The following is an 11,648-nucleotide window of genomic DNA, read 5'->3' as shown; positions in this document are numbered from 1 at the left end:
GGAGGGAGGTTTGAATTCAAGTGCAGCAACCCAGAATGACATAGAGAGAGATTTGTTGCCAAAAAATGCTCTGAAAAAGCCCAAGGGAGCCAACACAGGATAAGAACTCACAGGAGCCTAACTGAAGAAGATCAGGAGCACAGGAGGCTCCAACAAATGCTGAGAGACAAGACAGGTTTTATACACGGGAGGGTGATCGAGGAGACTGAGTAGGCATGGGTGGGACCAATTAACTGAGCAGGGAAGCACAACAGAAAGCTAGAGGAGGAAACTAAAAACCTGAAGTGAAGATATGTGAATAAACAAACCTGAACACTAAAGAACCAAAGACACTGGAGAACTAAAGATAAATAAACTAACAGACCTGAAAGATGACAGAAAGACACAGAAGGGTAGGGGATAATAACGTATTCCTATTCTAAATAAATGACACAAGGAGGGAAGACATGAAGGGAAACGGGAGACAAGGACACGGAACACGACAGACTTGTTACCTCAACAATGTTCTCTGTGTGGAAAGTTTGAAATGTCTGGACACCTGCATGATAACTGCAATCACGGACAGCCTTCGTATTTTTCCATCATTGCTGAAAAAAAACGGTCAAATACAGAAAACATCCTGCTACTGACAGCCCACAGTACAGTGCGCTGAAGCTATGGATCACAGGCCAATGCAGTAGAACTAGCCTGACCAGCCGGACTCCTCCTCTGTTTAATTCTGCACAGAGAACGGGTCTGGGAACTCTCCTATTCAAATAACCCCACCCCCTGGGAATTCTAACCGAGCCAATCAGCGCTGAGTAGCGTACGTCACACACCACCATGCCAAGTTTCTCATAAACATGGCGACTGAAGAAGAGTTCGCTGCGGCTCTTTCCTCAGTTCTAAATGACTTGGACACGTCTTTAAAACAACAAGTAGATGCGCTAAAAGCATTTCTTCTAAAGAAAAAGGCTTGCGTTGTCGCCAGACGCCATTTTTGACTACAGCTAAAAAACTACAGCATCGCGTGGTAAGGTCGGCTTCTCCGTCTTTTTTCTGATTGGTTATTTGTGAGCTGCCTAGTCCCGCCCCTCATGTGCCTCTCTGCCTGTGAGTGGCCAGACTCTTTCTCTGTGCAGAATTAAGCAGAGGACGAGTCTGGCAGGCCAGGCTACTGGAGAACACCATTATGATGCACAAGACTCAAGAGACCATTCGGGCGGGGTTTATATTTATTTATATTGATGCAAAAATGGAATAAAAATAAACTTTTTTTCAACACATTTACAGGACCATCCATATGTTATTAGGCCCGCCCGAAAAGGAGTTCCTGGCTACGCTACCGATTCACGGGGAGAGTAAAAGGGCTAACAGTTGATGAGTAGGAATGCTAAAGTGGGAGATGACAGTCACACCAGAACACCAACTGTTGTTCATGTAGAAACAGACGCCTCCACCTTTGCTTCTGCGAAAGAGATCCCTTCTGCTGTCTGCGTAGTGGAGATGCCCTGCTGCTTACAAAGCCACGTGAAGCACAAGAAGCAGGATGAGAAGAAGTCCTTGTTTCTTCTCATCATCAGTAACATTTCATTCATTTTGCTGGTGAGTGATTGAACGTTAGAGAGGAAGACCTCTGAGCGCACCCTCGTCTCCTTTGCCTTGTTGGCCAGAACATGCAGCAGATCTGCTGCTGGTGCTAAAAAAAAATCAGTAATACCTCCACAGGAGTGCAAGATCTAATGCTCAGAAGCTTTTCTCTGGAATATGAGCTTAATAAATTATGACACTTAAAAGGAAATCGTACTAACAAATTGTTATTCTCTTACCTGTTTGAAATTCATTTTCAGGTCCCTTGAAGAAAATCATAAAATACATTTATTCAGATTAGGATGCAGAAAAGTGCTGATTTTGATTGACTCACAGAGTCCTGTGAGGCTTCTAGTGATCTGTATGTTGGAATCATTTGTTCCAGTGAAGCAAAGTGTTTGGGTGTTCCAGCTGAAAACCCAAATATTTTAATAGGGAAATAATATAAATTATAGGCAACCCAATTAAATGAAGTCAAAAATTGTAGTCCAAAAAGTTCTCATTCAGCCATTATTGTGTGTTTTCAGTGCTTTTAGTGCTTGTGTGTTTACATATAGACACAGATGAGGTGTTATGTAATAGAAGTAGTGTCAGTTTGTTCTGTGAACAGATACAACTCAATATTTAAGTTGGTTTATTATTGAATACATCTTTTTTGGGAGGATTTCCTTCAAAATAAAAGTACTTCTTTGCAATTCCTGTAAAGCTGATTTGGAACATCTAAGTCATGCAGCTCATGCAAGGTTCTTTCATGTGACCCAATAAATCAGCATGACACCAGATCGGTAGCTGTCTCCAGCCTTCGAGGACAAGCAGACAGGTGCAGCAATAAGACTGACGGACAGACTGGTGCCAGGCTGAAACTCCACCCTGTGGGGTGTATTGTCAAAGTTGTCCTCCCCGTGCAGAGCAGGACGACCGTCCTCTGTGGCAGCCAGACAACCTGGAGACCGGAGGTTGGAGATGATCCACTCAATTCAATGCCGTTTATATCTTGTGCAAAAATGATTTCCATCTGATTCAAGGTTTCAACATATTGTGTCTAGAAGTGACTGGTCAATGTGATGTGATGTTCATTCTCAACATTGCCTGACATATATTTATTTTTGCTTGCTTGAACGATTAAAAAGTGGCTCTAAATTTGACTCTACATTAACGAGTTTAGTTTTCATTTTGATTTTCACATCGGTGACACAGAATATGGTGAACAGCGTGAGGTTTTTCTGAAACGTGGATCATGTGGACTCTTAATGGCTAATCAAGAGTAATTTACCCGCCTCTGCACATTCCTCAGCTGCTGCAGTTTTACTTTTCCAAACTACTCACACATTTACACACATTGCTGCTTTCTTAAAGGGAGAGGCTTGCTGGTAGATAGTTTCTCTAGTTTTGATTTTTATCACTATTAAATAAAATCTGAAACAATTTTAACTCATCACACAATCTAACTTAATGAGGAACATTTTGCATTTATTCCTGATCATGGGGTTTCCAATGACATTAAAATGGATTTATATGCTTAATAAAAGCCTTTTACAGCCGTGTGAGAATGAGTCTAAAGGCACTTTATTGTTAGCTCATCAGTCTAATGATGGTTTTGGTTCTGATTGTATAATGAAAACAGTCGGAGCCAACCTGAGAATGTCCATATAAGGCAGAAAAGCTGAGCGGTGTTGCCGGTAAACCATTAATTCATATTTACAGTTAATAATTTTTTGCACTGAAGGACATACCCTCTTTTTGGTGCCGGTAGGATCAGCCTCCGTGCCTGAAGTGATCCAGATCAGAGCAGAGCCCTGACCAGACCGTGTGCCGCACATCCACAGCCTGCCATGCTTTATCAGGACTGGGTCAACTTACTGCTTTTGTTAACACCACAAATCTGTGATGCAGGTTCTTGTGAAGAGTTTGTAGTAGTAACAGACTGTGTGCTTTTATTTTGTCAAATCACTGGGTGTCAGGATGAAACATCTTAAATTTGGCTGAATGCCACTAGAGAAAAGTTGACCTTTTGTGGTTTGCTTTCAGGACGTGCAATTATTCCTTTGGTTACATGTGCAAATGTTTGACTGTTGCAGTTTTAAAGCATAAATTATCTGTCTTATATGTTCTGTGTGCAGCCTCACAAATACAAAAATGTAATCCTTGAACTTGGAGTTTTCTCTGGATGATCTGATGCATTATCCTGGGAAGCCACGACCCATAGACAGAGCTCGGTCATGGAGAGGAATCTACGGTTGTCTTTCAAAACGATCTGAGCACCCAGCTGGACAGCATCGGGACCAATCAGAACAATGAACAACGGGATGTATTTATCACTATTGAAATCAGTCAACAGGAGAATCTGCCATAAACTGTCAAAGAATAAGTAAATACTGCACGGTGGCGCAGTGGTTAGCACCGTTGTCACGCATCACGAAGGTTGTAGGTTCGAAACTCGGCTGCGGCCCTTCTGCGTGGAATTGCGTGTTCTCCCCATGCATGCGTGGGTTTCCTCCGGGTACTCCGGTTTCCCCCACAGATCACAACATGCCCTATAGGTTATAAATTGTAAGACACTTTGGATGAAAGCGTCTGCCATATAAATAAACACAAACACAAATACACATTTTTTTCAAAATAAAGGACTTTTGTACCTCTATCTGCTCATGTCTCAATGCTTTCATGTCACTGATGCATTTTTGGACATGACGATCAATGTGCATTGTCCTGATTAAATAAGCAACTAAATGAAGTGAAATGAAAGAGCTGTGATGGGCTGAACATGCAGTAGCACGGTAGGAACTACATGATTCACCAGGGGTCAGCATCAGGAAGAAAATATTATCTGAGGTGAAATTCAGCCTAAAAAAACGTGTGTTTACTTGGAAGGGGTGGGATTTCAAACTGCAGCCAAACATGAGTGGTTTCAGCTCCAGCTTACAGACTTCATTCCTGAGTCCGTCACTGACCCCCATATGGACCTTCGTTACACAAGCTGGAATTCCCTATGTCATGTATAAACCGCTCTCCGGTTTATCTCAATTAGGCATAGAGACGGTGTGCTTTCTACTGTTTTAACAACTCCAATCCCAGTGCCCTAGTGTTTCAGGTAAACACTACTTTATAAACCTTTACACCCCCATCAGTTTCACATTGCAGCGTTTTTAACTGATTTCTAGCTTTTTGCAGCAGCAGCAGCAGCAGCTGTCTCCCATGCAGCTCGGGGGTGCTTCCTGGAGGAATATCAGAACATTTCTGCTGAATTAACCCTGCACTGTGGAGTTAATGGTGGAGTAAACGTTTATAAAACGACATTCACATGAACAGCTGAGATGTTTCAAGACAGCAGCTATTCATTATGTAACCCCACTGGGTATTTTACTACGTGCTGATTTAATTTAGAACTTTGAAAGCTGTTGTGGAAAACCAAGACTTGGTATTTTTTATTTTAATCATTTTTTATATTTTTGAAATTATTAATTCATAAGTTACCAAACCAAGAACTGCCTGGTGCCTGGTTCCAGTACACGTTTTAAGTCACACCTTCTTCACGTAAACTGAAGGGACCTCTTAGAGGAGGCAAGACTTGCAGACTCTAATCCCAAGAACCAAAACCAGCAGAGATGCTTGGTGTGGTTACGTCTTTTATTCAAATCTTTGTGTCCTTGTGGAGGGTTTAGATACTAGATGGGCTAATTTCATTACTGTTATATTAAAAGCATATAAACCCACCAATAACTAACATAGTTTTTAAATACAAAAAGTATTCCAAAAAGTGCAATAGGACAACAGAAGCCTGAACTTTCATGGCTTTGTCGTTTTTCACAGCAGAAAGCGTTTCTAATTTCAGTCTTCTCTGTTGGCCGACTGCAGTAACGATGCTGGCATTTTAAAGCTTTAAAAACTGCTGACTTGGCTGACCTTTCAGCCTGTGCAGCTGATACATGCAAACACTTACCATTAGGTGAAATGAGTTGGCCTATTTGTAAGTTTTATTTATTGATTTTTTTTAAGCTTGATGCATTTTTTTTCTTGTTTTTGTTTAACGATTAATCACAAATGGTTTTGTATTTAAAGCCTCGCTGGATAAAAGAAACTGATGCAAATCACAGAAATCATACGTTCACACATGGTGGTGAGTTGTCTATCAAGAAATAGATTTTATGGCAGCTCTAGCAAACCTTGTGCAGAAAATCCTTTTACTTTCTGGCTCATCATCATTCTTCCTCATCATCCTGTTTACCATGGAGTGGTGTTCCTGTTTGCACGAGCACCTGACCCTCGGCAGCTCTCTGGGCAGTGGGGGTGTTGATCGGTGAGCCGGGACAGCTGCCCTCTCACTAGGTAGCCAGCTCCATACTGTAAACCTTCCCACACAAACTGCCCTGGTGCTGTAAAGCCACACTGTTCATCTTCGTCTGTTTAATAAATCTATGTTTCTGAGGACGATGTGGAAAAAAGAAAAGCCTCAGGTGTGTTCATGAGATTTGCGTGCACCTGACATCATCAGGTCATTCCTGAAGCTATGACACTGCAAATAAAACATGCAAAATAAGCTGTTTTATAAAATTAAACTGTGCGTTTTTACATCTTGTGCAGTCTAAGAAACTTCAGATGTAGCTCTCTGAAAAGATAGCAACTGCTTTGAAACGAGATGTTGCACTGATAGATTGAGATTGCTGTGCAGAGAGCAGATGGTGTAATGAAATCCACGTACTGCAGTAAGCACCCCCATCGCAGCTTCTGCCAGCATGAGACGGTACTTACACAGTGCACAGCAATTATTATGAATCATGTAATTTTTCCACTAAATTCCTACATTTTCTAAAGTCCACGCTATTGCATTCAGGGTCAAAGTGTAGCGGGGGGACGTGCCTGAAAGTTCAAACCAATGCATTCCAAATGAATCCTATGTTTGGTACAATTCTGGATACATTAGATCACTGCGGTGTGCATAAATGTGCCTAATAACGCAATCAGCACCAAGGTGAAGGGTGTAACTCACAGAGGAGCTGCTGGAGCTAAAAGAACTAACAGATCTGCCGTGCTCTGAATCACGAGCCTGCAGGTTCAAAGGTGTGCTTACAGAACAATAGATTCCCCTGAAAAGTCTGGCTTGATTTGCCGTTGTCACATAAACAGCCTGCAGATCCCCACAAGCTCTGCTCGGTTATGTAAGTCCCTGTTGCGAGAGGGAAGTTACCACGGCCCGTCGAGCGTGACGTGACTGGGCTTCCTCCCTGTTGTTGGGAAAACAAAAAGATATTAACACTCCAAATAGTTTAATGAAACGACAAAGCACGTGTGCACCGGGGCATGTGGGCATTCACGTAAATAAAAATGGATGCTTGTGTAAGCTGTGTGAGAAAAAGTAAAATCTGATAAAGTACTTTTTATCCAAGAAGAAAACCCAATCTCTGCATGATGAATTTTGGCTGCTGAACAACTGAAACTGAAACAAGGGGCTGCATAATTCAGGCTGATGTTGAATATCTGTGTAAATGTGTGGCTGACCTCTATATTAACATTATGCAGACGAAACATGCTAATTTAGAGCAAACAGAACATAGAGCTGAGCTGTGCAGTAACACCACCCAGTGATGTGATGTGATGGTTCCGGATAGCATGCAAGCAGAGAATTAATCACACTGTTTAAAGTGAGCCTCTCCCAACTATCTGACCTTGAGCAGAACATCATTACTCAGAAAATGACACCAAGGTTTTGGCTCGGTGCAGCAGAGCACGCCGGACCTGGACCACAACTCTTCTTATGAAGAATACAAGTAAAAGCCAGCAGCAGCATGTCGGGTAGCAAACAGGTTGCTGTAATGTTTGTCATTCACTAATGCAAATCCCTGTTCCTGCAGATGCTCCTCGTATAAATGCTCCTGTGCATGTGCACTAGGGTTCATGTTACTGTTATCACCACCACGGGCACTTTCAGCCACTGCTGCATGACTGCACCATGTGCAGTGCAGCCTGTTGTCCAGGAACCAGAACATCTGCACCATCTAGTGGTTCAAAAGAAACCAATTCAGAAAATGCATGTTTAAAAGAAAGTGACTCAAATTATCAGAAACATGCAGAGAAAACTCAAATTCTTTTTTTTTTCATTCTTTAATTAAAAATGTAACACATTCTGTACATACAAATATATCCAGTGGTACCGATTCCTCTATTTTTATTTTTAAAAGGGGGCATTAAATAAATTAAATGGCATTAACAATCAAAACTGAGCAATGCAGCTGCTGCTTTCAGGATCAAACAGTTCATTTTAATTTAAATGCATAAAAAAAGGTCATTTGTTTCCAGTTCCTCTGAAATGTTGTTTTAAACCTTCAGGTTCTAAAAACTGGAAAATGCTGAGCTAAAGTGCCAGATTAGGATCCTTTAGCAGGTCATTTTTCAGGTTTCTACTCTGACATGGAGTCACTACCAGACCATTTAAAGCTGAAAGTGCAGAATCTGAATGCAAAAGGCACATTAATGACACATGTATGACCCATTTATCATTGTTATAATTATTATTCAACCATCATAAGTGAGGGTGTAGGTATAGGATGGCTCCTGATTCCTCCAGTCTTTTTAAGGCTTTGGCTTCGTGATTAAGGTCGTGGTAAGAGTTCTGTAAGAGACACAGGAATGCTGAAATGAACAAAAAAGAATGAATAAAACTGGTCCTGATGTATGATAGATGACTTGATTACCTTCATGGATTTCATAGTCTCCCTTCCATAGTAGTGGATGGGCTGCCGGTGGTTTTTTGAACTGGGATATCCAAATCCAGCGACGTGAACCACGTCACAGTAGTTCAGAGCAACAAAGATGGAGAGGAGCCCAGTGGTGGGGTGCACTGGATTCTGCAAGCAACACCAGAATGTGACACTTTAGGACAATTTCATGTTATTTTTAACTATTTCAAGTGATGACAATAATAAAAGATTAGCTGCAGTTGTGAGCACGTAGAAAAACAGCTGCATCTCTGATGTGAAGGATCATTTCAAAAGGCCTATCTTGTGGCCACTAGATGGCACTAGAGTAAAACAAAACTTGCAATGCAGGACATCTAACATCAACTCCTTAGAGTTTGGGGTAGCAGCCTCTGCAGCAGGACTCAAAGAAACAACTTCATTCCCCAGGACAGTCAAGCTTCTGAACGCTCAAAAAGCAGCAGAAAAGTAAAAATGTTGGACTAAATTACACCAACCTGTGCATGGACATAATTTTTTTGGAGGGACAGGGGGGACATGTCCCCCCCACTTTTTCCAAAGTCAAGTGTTGACTCCTGCACTTTTTACCATCCAAAAACAATATTACGCTATATTAAATTGACACTGGTTGAGCTCTAGGACCAAGCAGAAAACAACTGTTTGTGTTGGAGCCTGTTTCCCATTAGAACATACTGTAAAGATCCCCCCCCCCCCCCCCCCCTTCCAAAGTGAAAATTACGTCCATGAACCTGTGTGTGTGTGTTTTTAAATTAAACTGGGTAACTACTGATCAAAGTCCAGCAAAATGATTAAATTCCAGTGCAGAAAGGGAGGTCCTCTGAAAGCTTGAAGATTGCTCTGACCTCGTGGAGGGTAAGGGTGGTGCAGTCTTTTCTTTGATGAGTCAAATATCTCTAAGGGTGACTCACCCAGTAATTCAGTCAGTGGTTACAGAAGAACCACGCTGCAAGTTAAAAAAATAACAGCATGCATGCCCATCCCTGAGATCAAGCAGATGGAGTAACAGCTTTCACTATAACACCACTACTCCCTCACACTGCTGCTTCTGTCAGTCACTACCACTAGTGCTGCATCTGACGCTGACTTGATTCAGGCTTTCCTGCAGAGAGCTGCACTTCCTGTCAACTAGCAGTGTGACACAGACACACCCTTTACAACAACTGTCAAAACATCCGCCTTTAATTACACAACACACTCACTAAGAGTGAGAGGCAACATGGAGTTACTAAATGTCAGAGAATCCATTCACTTTCACAATCAGGTTGTGTTACGACCAGACAACTACAGCACTGGTGCTTAAAGAGGTCAAACTCGCCTTTTTGGGGTTATCTTGTGTCAGATTTACTGTTTTATTCTCTTGTGAGAGTTTAAAAACCACAACCAGATGGTGTGAGGAAGAGTCTGGGGGGGGTTTAAAGGTTTACTGGTCCAGAAACACAACCAGAAGCAGCGTGTTTCAATATTGACTGAAGCTTTCTACCTACTAGTAGCACAAGGTCCTAAAGTAGCAGACCTGCCCATGATTAGGAGCTTTTACACTCACCAACCACACCCAGCTTCAGCCTCGGGATTCCTTTAAACGCTCTTCACTAAACAATCTGACATCCGTAAAGGGAACTCGTATTAAAGCAACGAGTGACCAGGATAAATGCTGCCAATGCTGGGATTTAAACACAAGTCATCCCAAACACAGTTTTAACTAGAAGAAATGAGCCCAAGAGATGGACTCATCTTTTTGATGTTAGAAAGATCTATATGTGAATGATGGAGGTGTAAAGAAATTTGGCTGGCAGGGGTATTTAAATAAAAAATAATAACAGCGATAAAAATAACTAGATTAAGATACAAGCAACAATAATCCTCCCAGAGTTTAATCTGCATTTGTAATATTAAAAATAATAAATTGACCTTATTTAAGAAAAGAGACGCCATGTTCTGTTCAGCCTCTTTGGTAACACCTGTTTTGTCCCTGGTCAAAATCCTGCTTTACAGTTAAACCAGCTGTGGTCCAAAACAAACAAGTCCAGTTAGACCCTGGCTGATTGATTCAACACATCATTTATGTGCTGATTTCATTAATACGGTTATTAACTGTTCTGTTAAAATGTGTCCAAAAGTGAAGACGACTATGGGACTTTAACTTTAACAGGCGATTTCAGCCCTATGTTGTTATTAAAAGGCAAAGTTTGGTGAAAAAGTCCAAGAGGATGAAGTCAATTTTATTTTTGGAACTATAAAGTGTTAGACAATGTTATCAGATAAGGGCATCTTTATTTACTTGTGATAACACTTTTAGGAGAATTAGAAGGTTGACATGTTGTTTGCCCCTGGCTGGCTCTTTCTCTGCAGAGAATTCCTTGAGTTATTCATCCTTTTCCGGTTAACTTTGTCCGTGAGATTCAGAAGCAAGGTGAAGAATCTTCTCTGTTTCTGGAGATAAAAGAAAAGTTCTCCACCCTTTAGACAATACACTTTCCCACCTATCTTATCATGTCTTTTCCTCCTGCTGCTTCTTGTGTTTGCAGATGGCTTTTGTCCAGCACCTTGTTTGTGCACGTGGACGTATTTAAAGTGACCTCTACCTCTCATGTTACCACTAGCTAGAGTTAGCTGCGTGCTAAACACCATTGGTGTTTTTACTGGTCCTCTCGTTGATGCTGCAGAGACAAAGGCATTTATAGATGTTTGTCAGTCAAAATAAATAAATAAATAAATACAGCTTACTAGAAGCTCCTGGGTTCACATAAATAATCTGTCAGCTTAACATTTTGAACATAAGCTAATCTGCCTTGCAACATGTTGAAATATATACAGTTATATGCAAAAACGTTACTACCAAAGGTCAAAGTGATTCACCCGTGAACAGTTCGTAAGAAGCCATTTTCATACTGATGTAGGGGTTGTTGATGTTTACCGCATAACTCATTTCTAAAATAAAACAACAACAAACCCAAATATTATTTTAGTTTTGTCCACACCACAATCACCAGCATATCGCCACCCCACCCAACGAGGACCGTTATCAAACAAGCCACCAGTTTGCTTTAACGTAAACAAACAGCAGCAGTTGAACCAGGATGTCGGGTTTAATTCGCTCGCTTTTCTTTAGGAGAAACTCGTGTGTGGTGATACTGTGGTGTTGTGTGTGTAAAAGAGGAAGTTCAGAAAGGAAAAAAAAAGAAAAGCGAAGTTGTTGCATGAGTGACGTTATGTCCAGTGAAAGTGAATGTGTTGGGAGGGAACCTACTTTTACTGGCAGTGTGGTTACTCCCGCGTGGGAAGAGGGTGAGTGTGTTGTACTGTCAGCAATTGTTTTAGTATGTTTTTGGTGGACGAGGAACAGAAAAGAGGAAAGGTAACTAAATT

At 41.4% G+C, this 11,648-nt stretch overlaps 1 protein-coding gene across 3 annotated transcripts in view; it reads right to left on the bottom strand.

The window, feature by feature from the left end:
• Positions 1 to 7,649: 7,649 nt before the first annotated feature.
• st3gal4 (ST3 beta-galactoside alpha-2,3-sialyltransferase 4) overlaps positions 7,650 to 11,648 on the bottom strand; it is a 47,106-nt gene continuing 43,107 nt past the window's right edge. For all 3 annotated transcript variants that reach the window (XM_054742859.2, XM_070543422.1, XM_070543423.1), the window contains exons 11-12: positions 8,259 to 8,411; positions 7,650 to 8,176 (exon numbers count right to left, since the gene is read on the bottom strand). In XM_054742859.2, the coding sequence (XP_054598834.1) occupies positions 8,087 to 8,176; positions 8,259 to 8,411 (243 nt within the window). In that variant the 3' untranslated portion in view covers positions 7,650 to 8,086. The remainder of the gene's footprint in view (positions 8,177 to 8,258; positions 8,412 to 11,648) is intronic.

This window comes from Nothobranchius furzeri, chromosome 13, assembly GCF_043380555.1.
Source record: "Nothobranchius furzeri strain GRZ-AD chromosome 13, NfurGRZ-RIMD1, whole genome shotgun sequence".
Lineage (NCBI taxonomy): Eukaryota > Metazoa > Chordata > Actinopteri > Cyprinodontiformes > Nothobranchiidae > Nothobranchius > Nothobranchius furzeri.
This window is presented reverse-complemented; position numbering and strand designations above follow the sequence as displayed.